Here is a 14,807-nt window from a genome sequence, read left to right on the forward strand (position 1 = left end):
GGTGACACAGGCCAGTCACCAAACAATGCAGGAGTGGCTGTTTCTGGGCCTTCCAGGCAGGCTGGCAGGTCTGTGTGTACATTAGTTTGCCTGGGTTCCCACACAAAGCACCACAAGCTGGGTGACTTAAACAACGTTGATTCTCCCATTGATTAATATGCTGAAACTCTAGCCCCCATGTAATGGCATTTGGAGGTGGGCCTTTGAGGATAATTAGGATTGGATGAGGTCATGAGGGTGGGGCCCCATGATGGGATTAGTGTCCCCACCCCCATGTGCCAGCACAGGCAAAAGATGGTGTCTGCAGGCCAGGAAGCGGGCCCTCACCAGAACCAACCACACTAGCACCCTGATCTCCAACTTCCAGCCTCCAGAACCAAGATAAATGTCTGTTGTTTAAGCTGCCTGTCTGGAATTTTGTTATGTGTCCCAAGCAGAGGTTTAGATTTAAGCTTCATCTAGAAGCTGCTAATTATTTTGGAAGGTATTCCAAGGAGGTCAGGGGACAGTTTGGTGGAAGTATGTTTGCCATTTTAGTTACTATGCTGTATCAGAAAGCAGTTAAAGTCTGCAGAAATGGTCAGACGTGGATTTTTCTTTTCAAGATGTTTTTCCTGTACTCCACTTTCTCACAAATGGAGAAAGATATGTCCTGAAATCCTGCGTCCTTAGAAGTCAGCTGGTTTGGATTATGGGGAGTGGGCTTCAATAGAAACCTCGGCTTCTTACAGGCACCATGGCTGGGTCACAACCCTCCCGGGGCCAAGAAGCAGGTTGGCCTGGGGCTGGCTGGGGGTTGCTGAGGAGAGGAGGAGTGTGGGCCCTGTGGCCTTAGGACGTGGGGAGGGCTGGCAGTGAGCTAAATGCTCCAGGGCGCAGGGGCCCGTCTGGGGAGCCCCAGGCGAAGGGATGTCCTTGCCTTTTCAACATCACTGCCCCAGGGCTTTGCACCCCATTTCCCGTTTGTATATTTGTCTTCCTGGTAGCTCAGTCCTGGCTCCTTCCGTCCACGGCCAGGCACTGAGATACCAAGTGGCGTTTCCTGCCTTATTTTTCAGTTTGCTCTTGTCTGTCTGCCCCAGAACTCAGCCCCAGGGTGGGCAGGGGTGCCAGCCCAGCGCCTCGGTGCACAGCCGGTGCTCCAACAGGATTGGGAGCCGAGTCCCCCCCACCCTCAGGGGTTGGCTCCGGTCTTTGGGCCCCTCCCTGGCCCTGCCCTCCCTCTCTCCAGCCTCCGCAGCCCCTCCCAGCAGGCCTAACACACTTCAGGCATTTCCTCCTTACTTCGCCCTCCCCGGACATTATCCTCCCCTGGTTGTGTCCCCTGCCCCGTTCTCCTCCTCCTCTGGGGCCCTGCAGCCCCTGCTCACCCTGCCGTGCCGGGGCCTGTCTCGAGGGAGGGCAGCCCACAACGACGCAGCAGGGATCAGGAAGTTCCCCGGGAAGCGCCTTGGCCCACGACGCCCGGCTCGGCTACGCTCATTACAATCCGCGGTCAGGCCCACAGGGGCGGGGACCCCGGAGCACTGTCAGGCGATGGGGCAGGGTGACCCGCGTGGACGCGACCCCCACACGTCCTCGAGACAACGCTGGGGGGCAGGGCAAGGGCTGGATTCACTGCCTTCCCTGGGAGTGCGGTGGGGGGCGGGTCTTTCACAGCGGGGAAGGGTCCGGAAGGCCCGGGGTGGGGTCGCTTTAGGTCGCCCACGAGGTCGGGGTCCAGAGGGAAGGATGCCAGCCCCTCGGGCTTCCCAAGTGAGAGATGATGGGAGGGAGCTCCTCCTGAAAGGAACCCCCCCGTCTGTGATGAGGACAGGGGCCGGGCGCCTGGGGTTGCTCGCGGCGGGGCAGGGTCCACGCCTCCGAAGATCCCGCAGACTGAGCCGCCCATGCACGGCTGGTGGGAGCACACAGGGCAGACAGGCCGTCCCAGCCCCAGAGCCATCTCCATAGCCTTCCTCCTCCACCATGGACGCCCAGACTGGGGCCCAGAGGGCCTGGCTCCTCCCCGGACCTCACCCTGGGACCCCCCACCCCGAGACCCCAAACCCTTCCCCGCCCCTCTGACTCCAGACGGGGCCCCCCTAGGGCAGGGCCTGGCCTCCAGACGCCACTCTGGGGAGCTGGGGCAGTGCCGCACGTTTGCCAGGTCGCCCTGAGCAACCGCGAGCCGTGAGCAGCATCCCGGTGCCGCGTGGGAGGCGTCCGTCTGCGCAGGCGCGTGCCCGGGCACCGTAGGTGCAAACACCTCGCGCCGGTGTCTGCAGGTCGTGTGCCTGTCTCGTCGGGCCACCAGACCCATCCACCTGCCCGGCAGGCCGCCGAGCTCGGACCTCGGCCCACCCACTGCTCCGCAGGCCCGCCCCGCTCGTGCCCCGCCCCCATCCCGCAGGCCCCACCCCGGCCCCGCCCAAGGGCCGTGACCCCGCCCCAGGCCCCGCCCCGCGGATGCGCGCCTGCGCAGTAACGGCAGGCGCAGTCGGAAGCACGGCGCGGACCGTGGGGCACAGCTGGGGACGGCTGCCCCTCTTGCCCGCAGTGCCGACCCCGCAGTCGTCCTCCACTGGGGCTCGGGCCGCCCTGGCCGGGGATGGCGGCGGCGGCCGAACCCGGGGCCCGCGCCTGGCTTGGCAGCGGCTCCCCGCGCCAGGGCAGCCCGACCTCCAGCCCGGAGCTGGGCGCCGGAAGCAGCTCGCGGTCGGGGCCGGGGTCCGGGCCGGGGTCGGGGCCGGGGTCCGGGCCGGGGTCGGGGCCGGAGCGGGCGGGCGCTAGGCCCCTGGGCCCCGCCGCGCCGGGTCACAGCTTCAGGAAGGTGACGCTCACCAAGCCCACCTTCTGCCACCTCTGCTCCGATTTCATCTGGGGGCTGGCCGGCATCCTGTGTGACGGTGAGCGCCCGCGACCCCATCGCAGACCCCAGTACCTGGGCCAGAACGGGCACCTCACCTCTGACCTCTGCACTTCCAGCAATGGCCTCCCCAGGATAGAGCCCCTTGCCCCTCGGGGCAGGAGTGTGCCAGGCCCAGACCTCCCCGTGGAGGTGATGAGGACCAGCTCCTGCGGGGGTCTGGGGGCGTCCAGTGGCCGCGGCCCCTCCCCCAGGACGGTGGAAAGATCTGCTCCCTAGGCGCCCCCACCTGGCTTGGGATCCAGTGGGGAAAGAACGTCGTGGCTGCGCAGGGCAGGTGCAGTGACTGGGGATGAGGCCAGCCAACCCTGAGCAGGTGCAAGGGGCAGCAGTGTGGCCAGGCAGGGCTGGCCTGGGCCACTGGCTCCCCTGGGCTGGTGCTGGTCCATTCTCTCCTGGGTGCACACTGCTGCCCACAGGGCCTGAGTGCTGGCGCTGCCCAGGCTCAGACTCCCAGAGAGCTGGGCCAGGCCTGCCACCCCGAGTGTGACATGCCCCAACAGGGCTCACACCCCGCTGCCAAGCCGGCCTGGCTGGGTGAGGAGGCCCTCCCTCCTCTGGCTCCTGGGCAGCTGACACGTGTGCTTCCAGGGTCGGCTCTTCTAATCCTGCTCATTTCCGCAGGGGACGGGGCGGGGAGCCTCTACCCTGCTCAGGGAGACGGGCCTTTGGCTCTGGGGACAGAGGGAGCACTCAGGCTGGAGCCTGCAGAGGAGACTGGGCGCCTCACACAGGATGCCTTCTGCCAGGGGAAGTGGCAGGTCCCCCTCGCGGGTATGGCCTCCTGAAGGTGGGCACTAGGTCTGAGGGGCGAAGAAGCTCATGGAAGGGAAATGGGGGTGATGTGGAGGCCTTCACTGGGCAGCTGTGTGGACATTCTCCCCAACTCTGGAGAATGAGCTGGTGACCTCAGCAAGCAGAGGGGCCTGACAAGGGCATGGGAGGAAGAGCCCCTTCCCCTGCCAGGGAGCACCCAGCATGTGGGGGGAGCAGGGGCTATCTGCATGGGCCAGAGGAGGAAGCTGGGTGCCGCCTGCCCGCAGCCGAGCCAGGCTGGGTGCCTCACCCGGCCCCATGCCTCCCCAGGATGGGTAGGGTGCCCCCTTGCTGCCCCTGTGGGCCTTGTGAGCATAGATCACCACTGTTGGAGCCTCTGGGCTGTACTCCCTGGGCTGGGGCAGGTGCAGCCCTCATTGGGCCAGCCACCCTGCCTGCCTCGGGGTGCTGGGGGGATCCTGGTCTATCACAGACTGGCTGTGCTCTGGGCAGGCACATCGTGCGTGGGAAGGGTAATTAGGGGTGTATGCAGTTGTGGGGAGTGAGGGAAGAGTGTCCCTGGTGAAGCTGGTGTAGGGAGTAGGTAGAGGCGCAGGAGCTGGCCAAGTGCCCGCCTGCCCACCCACCCCCAGCAGAGACTTGAAAGAACTGGGCCTGTGTGTGCGTGCGTGTATAGGGCGCTGGACGGGGGACTCTCGGGACACCAGAACACACCGTCATCCAGGACGGTCAGAGCCACCAGGGCCCTGCTCCCCGCTCTGGGCTCTCTGGGGTGGGACAGAGGATCAGGTTGTCTCCATGCCCTCTCCCTGCCCCTATGACTAGGGCTAGGGTTAGGAAGCTTTGGGAGGGTGGGCCCACTGCCATAGGCCATCTGCCCCGTCACAGAATGCTGGCACCCTACCACGGCCCTTGGCGGTCCCCCTGGCTGCGGCCTCCCTCCTGTGTGCCAAGACCTAGGGTCTTTTGATTCCCGGGCAGGACAGGGGCCAACTCACGGGGCTCTCATTCCCATAGTCTGCAACTTCATGTCCCACGAGAAGTGCCTGAAGCACGTGAAGACCCCGTGTACGAGCGTGGCACCCAGCCTGGTCCGCGTGCGTATGGAGCATGGGCTACTGCACCTACGGGGGGAGGGTGCGGAGGGTCAGGGAGGCCAGCTTTTGTGGTGGTGAGTCAGGCCAGCATGTCGGATGGGGTGGGCAGTGGCCCAAGCACTGGGGGGCTGGGGTGGGAGTGTTCCCTTGTGCTGGTCTGGGTCCCTGAGCTGCAGACTGCATCCCTGCCTGTGAGCCCCTCCCAGGGCAGCAGCTGGGCCTCACTTCCCGATGGTTCTGACCCTGTCTTCTCCAGGGTCCCTGATACCCAGCACTGCCTCTCCTGCCTGTTGGTGGGCCTCCTCCACCTGTAATTTATCCGGGTGGCCTGAAGTGTATCACGGAGGGGAATAGGCCTGGGGGAGTGGTCAGCACCTGTGCAGCTGGATCAGGCCTGGGCAGGACCAGCCTGGGCCTGAGCTGCAGCAGGGGCTGTCTGAGATCACGGCCCAGGCAGCCCTGAGTTGGTTGTGCATGCAGGGAATGGGGAGGTCAGCATGCAGGGCAGTCCCCAGCAGGACCCCTTGGGAGCACCGAGGGGTGAGAGGCACACACAGCATCCTGTTAATCGTGCTCGGGAGGACTGAGGGGTGTATAGTGGTCAGGCAGGTGGCCAGGGCTGGTGATGAGAGCTCCCTGGAACAGAGAGGAAGTGGGGCTTGGGGACCCGGTTGCCAGGCCTTAGGGCCCAGGCTGAGGCCGAGCTCTGCTCCTTCCAGGTCCCGGTGGCCCACTGCTTTGGCCCCCGGGGGCTCTACAAGCGCAGGTTCTGTGCCGTGTGCCGAAAGGGCCTGGAGGCACCCGGGGTTCGCTGCGAAGGTACCGCCAGGAGCCTGCCTGGCTCTTCTGGGGTCTAACTCCCTCCTCACCAGGGACCTTGCCTCTGCTGCCCAGGGTGGCCCAGCCCTCCCTGCGGTCAGGCGGTAGCTCTAGGGTGGGGTTCGGGGATTATGGAGCTGCCCGCACGGGGAGGCGGGGAGGCGGATGCAGGGGACCGGAGGGGCGCAGGCTGCATGTTGAGGTGGGCCCGGAGGGTAGAGAAGCGGAGAAGCTGGTCCCCATCCCGCCGAGGGAGGGGGGACTGCTTCTGTCTCGCACGTCGGACCCCAAAAGTTTAAAGAATGTGCGGTCAGGGGAGGGGCGGCCCCAGACGGGAGCAGAGAGGCCAGCGAGAAGGGGTCTGGCAGGGTCGGTGGGCAGCGGCGAGAGGCCCCTAACCCTGCCCGCCCCCCAGTGTGTGAGCTGCACGTTCACCCCGACTGTGTGCCCTTCGCCTGCAGCGACTGCCGCCAGTGCCACCAGGACGGGCACCGGGACCACGTGAGTGCGCTGGGCCGGGGGCCGGAGGGCCGGGGAGGTGGGGGAGGCTCCGCCGAGCCTGCTGACAGCCCTCTCCGCAGGACACGCACCTCCACCACTGGCGCGAGGGAAATCTGCCCTCGGGCGCGCGCTGCGAGGTCTGCCGAAAGACTTGCGGCTCGTCCGACGTGCTGGCCGGCGTGCGCTGCGAGTGGTGCGGCGTCCAGGTAGGGCGGGGCGGAGGCCCTGAGGGCGGGGCGGGAGAGGCGCGGGTACGCGTGAGGCGGGGGCGGGGGCCCTGGGGGCGGGGCGGGATGGAGGTCGGGGCCAAGACCCTTGGGGCAGGCTGCATCGTCCAGTGGCAAAGCAGGATGGGGGGCGGGGGTTCTGGGGACATCTCGTTTGGATTGGGGTGTTTTCCGGCTTTTGGGGTGGGGGTTCGTGCAGGGGAGACTCAGGGCTCTCTCTGGTTGGGGGTGGCGCCGCCGGCCCGTGGGAACTCAATGTGGGCCCCCGGGGAATCACTGAGGGCCGGCCTGGACCCAGGCCCTCTCCTGTACCAGGACCCCAGGCTCGAGCCCGTGCCCTCTCCCCCAGGCCCACTCGGTCTGCTCCGCGGCTCTCGCCCCCGAGTGCACTTTCGGGCGCCTGCGCACCATGGTCCTGCCGCCGGCGTGCGTGCGCCTGCTGTCCCGCAACTTCAGCAAGATGCACTGCTTTCGGATCTCCGAGAGCACGGCCCCTGAGCCGGGTGAGCAGGGCGGCGGGGAGCGGGCGTCTGGGGTGGGGGCCGGGCCTTGACTGAGGCCAGCTGTGACCGTCCCATAGGGGAGGGAGAAGACAGCGTGGACGGAAGCGCCCCCGCCGGCCCAGGAAGAGAGGTGATGGCACTAGAGTCCAGTAAGTGCCCCTTAGCTGTGCCCAACCCCCCATCCCATGCCCCGTTCCCCCATCCCGTGCCTCGTTCCACGGATTTGCACCCACTTCCCTGTGGCCCAGGCAAGCAGACTCTGAAGATCTTTGACGGCAACGACGCGGTGCAGCGAAACCACTTTCGTGTCATCACCGTCCCCCGCCTGGCCAAGAGTCAGGAGGTGCTGGTAAGAGGGACCCCGCAGCTGCCTCGCAGGCCCGTCCCTGGGGGGCTGCGGGGACCCAGCGTGGCCTGGCTCCGCTCACGCCCACCCACACCCCCCTCCAAGGAGGTGGCGCTGCGGGCCTACTACATCACGGAGGACCCTCAGGGCTTCCAGCTGCAGGCGCTCCCTGCACCCGCTCTGACTGGTGACACCGGGGCCTCGGGGAAGGTCTGGAGTGGTGGGACCACCGAGGAGGAAGGCAGTAGAGGCCCAGGGGCCCGAGACGTTCCCAGCATCACTCGCATTCCCGAGGCCTGGATCATTCGCGCTCTGCCCCGCACCCAGGAGGTCCTGAAGATCTACCCTGCCTGGCTCAAGTGAGACCCAGGTCCCCGGTAGGGTCCGCGGAGGGAGGGAGGGGTGGGGGCTGTGCGACTCCAGCTCCTGAGCTTGTCCCCTGCAGGGTGGGTGTGGCCTACGTGTCCATGCGTGTGACCCCGCAGAGCACTGCCCGGACTGTGGTGCTGGAGGTCCTCCCGCTGCTCGGACGCCAGGTATGTGTGCTGGGCCCGCCCTGCCTGGCGTGGTGGCCCCATGTGGGTCTTCGGGAGGCTGGGGTCGGGGGTGCGTTAGGGCTGGTCCAGGCTTGATGCCCTGAACTCCACCCCAACAGACCGAGGGGCTGAAGAGCTTCCAGCTGGTGGAGGTACTCATGGGCAGCAGGCAAGGTGAGTGGGCAGCCTGGAGTCAAAGCCCTGACCAGTCCTACCCCTAGGTGCCCGGGGTCCCAGGGCAGGTGCTTTTGGAGGTGGCCGCAGGGCATGGGGCTAATAGTGGTGTCTCTCAACTCTGCAGTCCAGCGCATGGTGCTGGCGGACGAGGAGCCCTTGCTTGATCGGCTTCGTGAGATCCGGCAGGTCAGTGGGTGTGGACACTGGCCCCTGGGGAATGGCTGGCCTTTGGCCATGGCTTCTACCTCGTAGAGAGGGAGTCTGTCTTCCCTTAGGACACAAGGCCATGCTGGCGGGCAGCTAAGCGTCCCGGCCAGCAGTGCCTCCCCTTCGCAAGTTCCCTGTGTGTCCTTTCTCTCCTCTCCTTTCCCATCTTGGTGGCGTTCAGCCTGGGGCGTCTTCCCTTTGGCCCCCTTTGTGGACGGGGGGTGGGGAGGCCCATCCCCTCGTGCTCTGCTCAGCGTTCCCCCCCTCCCCGCAGACGTCCCTGCGGCAGATGAGCCAGACGCGGTTCTATGTGGCTGAGAGCAGAGTGGTGGCCCCACGTGTCTCTCTGTTTGTGGGTGGTCTGCCCCCTGGCCAGTCCCCCCAGGAGTATAGCAGTCTGCTGGAAGAGGCTGTGGCCAGCAAAGGTGCGACTGCCTGGGCTGGTCTGGGGCGCTTGGCCAGGTGGGTGGCAGGGCGGGAGTCCTGAGAGCAGGTGTGTGGGCTGCCGGGCCGAGGCTGCGTCCTCCGGCTGCCCCGCTCCCCGCAGGCACTGGCTGAGCCTTTGCCGAGCTGGTTCCTGGCCCAGAGGGTCTCTGTCCTCACCTCTGGGGCCCAGACCCCATCACCTCCTCTGAGGAGGTTCTGAGCCCCCTGCTCTGGGCCCTGGGGGGGTGCCCTGTGCCTGGAGTGGGGGGGGCACTTCCTGGGAGAGCTGCGCTGTTGGGTGGTGTGAACTTACTCTTGGCCTGGGAGGCCGGGTGGGGCTGCCTGGGGTGGCGGCCCTGGGTTGGGGGCCTGGGGGGCAGGTCCCTGGCGTCCGACTGCAGCCTGCCGCCCCGCACCCCCATCTTCGCAGCTGGCCTGGTGTCCGTGAGCCACGTCTACTCCACACAAGGTGAGCCTCCCACGGATTGTGGTCAGCTTGGGTCTGAGGTCACTCCCTGGAGTAGGTGGAGCAGCCTTGCCCTCTTGCTTCACCTTGTTTAGGACCCGTGGGCCAGGGAAACGGTGGTGTTTCGTTTCCTGGTTCACGGCTGTGATGCTTTTGCTAAAACATGACTGAGGTGCAGAGAATGTTTTCTCCACAACTTCTTGTGCTCATGGGTTCCATCTTTTATGGCGGGAAACTTAGGTCTCCCCAGTGGGAGAACAGTACCATGAGGCCCGTCTCCCCTCTGTGGGTCCATAGCACTTACCAATGTCCTCCATGCCCCTCGCGGGTCCTGGGTGGGTGTGTGTCTGCTCCACCCTGCCTCCAGGTGGCCTTGCTCTGTCCACCCAGCATCTCCTGTCTCTGAGCCCGGCTGTCCTTGGAGGCTCCCCCTGGGGGAGGGAGTCACGCACTGCGGGGACACCTTGGGACAGGCTGGCCTGAGGTGGGCTGTGGCCAGAACTGGGGCCATTCAGCTGCGGGAGGAGGCGAGGCTGCAGCCCGGACACCGTGAGGGTCGGGGCAGGACACGTAACTGAGCTCACGGCCCACCTGCCGCAGGTGCCGTGGTGCTGGACGTGGACTGCTTTGCGGAGGCCGAGCGGCTATACATGCTGATCAGGGACACGGCTGTGCACGGCCGGCCGCTGACAGCCCTGGTGCTCCCAGACGTGCTGGTGAGTGGCGCCGGGGCGGGGCCTGGGGCCATAGCTTCCACGGCCAGTTTGTCTAATACCTGGTCAGTTGGAGCAAAGTCCGAGTCTGTGCACGGCTGATTCACACCGAGGGAGGGGCCCGAGATCCAATGGTGAGAGGCCTGCACGCCGGTTGACTGGCCCTGCAGTGGCCGCCTCTTCAGGGCTGGCCTGTGTTTGTGGCTGTGTGCGCGGCCCTCGCAGAGTCGTGGGCCCTGGCCCCGCTTTTCCTGCCCTGGAGGCCTGTGGAGCCCTGCTCGCACCCTGGGCCTTCTCTGGCCAGTAGGTGATGCTCCCTGACCCTGGAGGCTGTCCCAAAGCCCCAGCAGTGCTCCAGACCCCGCCCTGCGCTGTGTGCCCTAGTAGTAGCTTCTGGTCCTTGGCCCTGCTGGCCCCCAAGGACCCCCTGAGATGACCGGACCCCAGTTCAGGCCAAGCAGAATTAGAGCAGAATGAGTTCAGGGTCTGTGACTGGGTGAGCCACGTCTTCAGGTTTCTGCTGCCCTGTCCTACCATCCAGACAAGGAGGCGGCCACTGCAGGTCAGGGTACCCCTCCGCCGGCTCCACGGGCAGAGACGGGTGGGTGATGCCGACATGCACTTTCTCTCTCCTGGCAGCTGCCTGCCCTGGGCTGAGCAGGTAAGTGGTGACCGCAGGCAGCTCGGCCCGGTGGCTCACACGTCACCCCAGTGTGTCCTCGGCCTTGAGCCACGGCCGAGCCCGTGTGCGGCCGCTGCCCACTGTGTCTGCGCCTGTTTGTCTCCTGTCACCCAGCAACCCCCGTCATGGGGACCCCAGCCCCCGTCCTCACCACGTGGGGAACCCTGCTCCCTGCCCCCTGCCCACTCTCGCGGGCACTGTTTCTGCCGTTGTGTTTGGGGGCAGGCTTTGTCCCGTGGCCCAGGGGAGGTGTGGGGCCGCCCTGCGAGCCAGGCTGCTCCTCCTGACTGCCGTGTGGGTGGGCAGGGGCCTGGCAGCGGGCTGGCTCTCAGAGGGGCAGGCGGGGTCCTGCGTGGGCTTCCAGCCTAGGCTCGTGGGCCACGTGGGTCTGGTGGTGGGCGTGGTCTGAGGACACGTGGCGTGGCAGCTCTGGTGGTCGATGTGCTCAGAGCTCCAGGCTGGCCAGTGTCTTCCCGCCCCACTGGCCAGGGGTCTGTGGGCGCCCCTTCTGCTGTGGGATGCAGCCCAAGCAGGCAATGGTGAGGTGGGGTGGCCGCGTGGCCTTCCTCTGGAGGGGCCGGCCCCAGACTGGCTCAGGCAGGTGGCCTGAGGGGCAGGGGCCGCCACTGCCAGGCCGCGTGCTGGGGGAGGCCCGGCTCTGTCTCCGGGGGGCCGGCCAGCCCGCCCTAACGCAGCCCCATCTGTCAGCACCTGAAGCTGCCCCCAGACTGCTGCCCCCTGCTGGTGTTTGTGAACCCCAGAAGCGGAGGCCTCAAGGGCCGTGACCTGCTCTGCAGTTTCCGGAAGCTGCTCAACCCCCACCAGGTCTTTGAGCTGACCAACGGGGGGCCGCTGCCCGGGTGAGCCTGCCAGAAGGGGTACCTGCCTGTGCCCGCCCCCCGGCTAGCAGGAACAGGTTGGGGTTTGGTGGGTCGGAACCCTTGAGGGCACCCTGGGTGGGGATGAGCTGCAGCCCCTTCTGCCCCAGGGGTGACCTCCTGTCCCTGCTTGTTCGTGGCCGTGGCCAGTGCCGGGACACGTCCTGTCTCCCTGCCACCAGGTTCCACGTGTTCTCCCAGGTGCCCTGCTTCCGGGTGCTGGTGTGTGGCGGGGACGGCACCGTGGGCTGGGTGCTCGCTGCCCTGGAGGAGATGCGGCACCGCCTGGCTTGCCCAGAGCCTGCCGTGGCCATCCTGCCCCTGGGCACAGGTGGGGTCAGCTGGCACGTTGGGGGATGGGGCCCCGGGCTTGGAGGGGCGAGGGGTGGGTGTGGAAAGTCAGCATGTGTCTTGCTGGTGTCCAGGGAATGACCTTGGCCGGGTCCTCCGCTGGGGGGCGGGCTACAGTGGAGAGGACCCGTTCTCTGTGCTGGTGTCGGTGGACGAGGCAGATGCTGTGCTCGTGGACCGCTGGACCATCCTGCTGGATGCTCATGAGGCCGGCAGTGGGGAGAACAGCGTGGCAGACGCAGAGCCCCCCAAGGTACTGGTGTGCCCGGGCAGGGGTGGTGCACCCGGTGTGTGTCTCTACCACGTCTGTCCAGGTGTTGGTCCTCATCCCAGCCATGCCTTGGCGTTGGCGCCAGCACTGTCCCCTCGTGGACATGGGTGCCGGGCCTGAGGATGACTGGCTCAGAACCTGAGTGTGGGGCAGTCACTGGACAGAGCAGCTCTGTGACAGGAGGCCGGGCCCACCGTGGGGGCGGCGGGGAGCACCTGGTGGGGGCCGACTGGGGCCAAGGGAGAAGGCGTCTTGTTCTCAGATCGTGCACATGAGTAACTACTGTGGGATTGGCATCGACGCGGAGCTAAGCCTGGACTTCCACCAGGCACGAGAGGAAGAGCCCGGCAAGTTCACGAGCAGGTGCCGTGGGGCAGGAGTGGGTGCGGGGCTGCCCCTGGCAACCACGTACTTCCTGGGGGTTCGCCCCTGTGACTGTAGGTCCCCCCGCCAGGTTCCACAACAAGGGCGTGTATGTGCGGGCTGGGCTGCAGAAGATGAGCCACTCCCGCGGCCTGCACAGGGCCCTGCGGCTGCAGGTGGACCAGCAGGAGGTGCAGCTGCCCAGCATCGAGGGGCTCATCTTCATCAACATCCCCAGGTGCCTGCACGTGGGGCTCCCGGGGCTCCGGCCCCCCTCCAGCCTCCCGTCCGGCCTCACCCTGACCTGTGTGCCCCTCTCTCTTGGTGCAGCTGGGGCTCGGGGGCCGACCTGTGGGGCTCCGACAGTGACTCGAGATTCGAGAAGCCGCGCATGGATGACGGGCTGCTGGAGGTGGTGGGGGTGACGGGCGTCGTGCACATGGTGAGCACGGGGGCGGGGGACTGGGGGGCTGGGCTGTGGCGCTGGGGGCCCGCTGAGCGTGGCTCCCCCTCTCCCCCACCAGGGTCAGGTCCAGGGTGGGCTGCGCTCCGGCATCCGCATTGCCCAGGGGTCCTACTTCCGTGTCACCCTCCTCAAGGCCACACCCGTGCAGGTGGATGGCGAGCCCTGGGTCCAGGCTCCCGGGCACATGATCATCTCAGCCGCAGGCCCGAAGGTATGCCAGGTGTGGGGTGGGCAGGGGGCTCGCTGCCGGCAGGCCTCGCCTGCGCAGAGTGGCCGGCATGGCCTTGGTGCCCAGCGGTCCTGTTGCGGCTGGTTCTTCCCTGACTCGGGGAGGTCATGAGGCTGGATGAGGCCAGCCAGCCCTTAGGGAGCCCCCTCCCCACAAGCCGCGGTCACAGCATGCCCCGCTCTTTCCCCTTCTGTAAGATGGGCTGAGATGTCAGCGGCCATCCTCAGACCCGGCACCAGGTGGCCTGCAGTATTGCACAGCCCTCAGACCTTGCCTGTCTCGGGACAGGTCCACATGCTCAGGAAGGCCAAGCAGAAGCCCAGGAAGGCGGGGACCCCCAAGGATATGCGAGCAGATGGGGCGCCTGCCCCTGAGGGGGACTCCAAGTAGAAGCGGGTCCTGGAGCAGCGCTCGCTGGTGGATATACTCGCCCACAGCCCTGACCTTGGGTGTTTCCCTCTTGTCCCGTCCCTGTGCCACACAGAAACTGCTGGTGGGTAGTGGGCACTTCCCCTCTGGCCTTCGTACCAGTGATGGGTGGGCACGGGGCTCTCTGGGGCCCAGGCCACTGTCCTGGAGGGCACATACTCCTCCCCAGGTCCCTCTGCCCTCTCTGCCCCCTCCAGCCAGGCAGTGCTGTGCCTCACCTCATGCCCCCTGGGCTGTCCCCCCGGGCTGTCCCCCCGGATGCTCCTACAGGGCAGCTGGCTCTCTGGGCCCTGGGGTTGCCCAGCACAGACACGGGACACCCTGGCCACTAGCTCTTTGGCCTCACCTCTCCACTGAGGGCTGTCCTGGGGGACATGCCTCTCCAGGCCTGGGTGGTGTCTGGCCGGCCCAGTCGGAACCTGGCTGGTGGCCCTGGAGTGACAGGGCTGGGACAGGAGGGCCCCGCAGAGGCCAGGTGGTGCCCAGGAGGTAGCAGGAGCCTGACTGGGAGCCCAGAGGAAGTGCGGAGAGCGTGCAGCGGAGCTGCTTTAATCAGCAAGGTCAACGCGGTACGTGATCACCGCGGCACTCGGCCTCCCATTTGCCGATAGTCAGCCCACGGGTGCCGTGTCCGCTGCCGGGCAGACGGGACTCGTATGGTCTCTGTGCTTCTCCACGTGGAGACTCGGCGACACAGGATGCAAACGTGGCTGTCTGGTGGGCCACTCGCAGAGCCCCTACCACAGAGCCCCAGAGTTCAGCCGGCCCAGAGTCCCGACTTGGCCCCCAGAAGAGCCCGACCCCAGCTGCTTGGGAGCCCCCAAAGCCCCCGAGAAGGGTCCACAAGCCCCTCTCCCGATTGTCTGGTCTCTTTGCCTTTGGCGCTGTCTTGCCACTGGGCCCTCGCACCCTGGGTGGTGGCCTTGCCCTGACATTCGGCCTCAACCTTGGACATGGCCCTGCCCAGCCCTGTACCCGCCAAGCTCGTGCCAAAACTGCCCAGACACGTGCATCGGAACAGCCGTGGGTGGTGGCCTGTCCTCGCCACATGCCTCTAGTAGCTGGTGTGCGTCCCCCAGGTCTGCGTCCTGGGGGCGGCATCAGCTTTTGCTTTACGGGCCCCGTTGGTCGATTTGAACTGTCTTGTAAAATGTGGTTCAGGTGAACGTGTCCTCTGTGCGTGCGTGAGTCTGTGCACCCGGAGGGGCTGCGTGGGCTCTGCACCCCCTCCCTCGTGTGTAACTTATCACCTGAAGGTGACCGTAATTTATATCTGGGACAAATATAGTCTGGGCATCCTGTCCTGCTGCCGTCTCCTGCGTCTGTGCCTGAGGCCAGTGTGTTGGGGGAGGAGGGCTGGGGTGTGGGGGCCGGTTGGGCAGCCCAGCAGCTGCCAGGGCCCTCTGCCCATGGGACGTGGGCAGAGTTGCAGGAC

General features: G+C 66.4%; 1 protein-coding gene across 6 annotated transcripts; it reads left to right on the forward strand.

Moving 5' to 3' along the window:
- The first annotated feature begins 1,652 nt into the window (after positions 1–1,652).
- On the forward strand, positions 1,653–14,673 carry DGKQ (diacylglycerol kinase theta). 6 transcript variants are annotated; one of them, XM_060107364.1, is made up of 25 exons: positions 2,897–3,445; positions 3,533–3,682; positions 4,703–4,782; positions 5,502–5,601; positions 6,017–6,102; positions 6,183–6,308; positions 6,679–6,832; positions 6,910–6,981; positions 7,081–7,181; positions 7,284–7,537; positions 7,624–7,714; positions 7,834–7,888; positions 8,016–8,077; positions 8,373–8,523; positions 8,955–8,993; positions 9,591–9,706; positions 10,245–10,364; positions 11,094–11,245; positions 11,446–11,594; positions 11,689–11,867; positions 12,148–12,248; positions 12,340–12,486; positions 12,579–12,690; positions 12,773–12,925; positions 13,232–14,673. In XM_060107364.1, the coding sequence occupies exons 1-25, from the start codon at positions 3,400–3,402 to the stop codon at positions 13,331–13,333; spliced, it is 2,898 nt and encodes a 965-aa protein (XP_059963347.1). In that variant the 5' UTR covers positions 2,897–3,399; the 3' UTR covers positions 13,334–14,673. The 6 variants fall into 6 exon arrangements, with proteins under 6 accessions (XP_059963328.1, XP_059963355.1, XP_059963339.1 ...); XM_060107345.1 differs by lacking the exons at positions 2,897–3,445; positions 3,533–3,682 and adding an exon at positions 1,653–2,888; XM_060107352.1 differs by having other exon boundaries at positions 2,897–3,682.
- Positions 14,674–14,807: the final 134 nt, after the last annotated feature.

Source organism: Mesoplodon densirostris, chromosome 1, assembly GCF_025265405.1.
Source record: "Mesoplodon densirostris isolate mMesDen1 chromosome 1, mMesDen1 primary haplotype, whole genome shotgun sequence".
Lineage (NCBI taxonomy): Eukaryota > Metazoa > Chordata > Mammalia > Artiodactyla > Ziphiidae > Mesoplodon > Mesoplodon densirostris.

Bases quoted from the DNA above. Each gene is read 5' to 3' on its own strand.
- DGKQ (XM_060107345.1), top strand. From the start codon at position 2,591: ATGGCGGCGGCGGCCGAACCCGGGGCCCGCGCCTGGCTTGGCAGCGGC. The intron at 5,602-6,016 runs GTACCGCCAGGA...CCCGCCCCCCAG, and splicing joins ACCCGGGGTTCGCTGCGAAG to TGTGTGAGCTGCACGTTCAC. The intron at 7,715-7,833 runs GTATGTGTGCTG...CCACCCCAACAG, and splicing joins TCCCGCTGCTCGGACGCCAG to ACCGAGGGGCTGAAGAGCTT.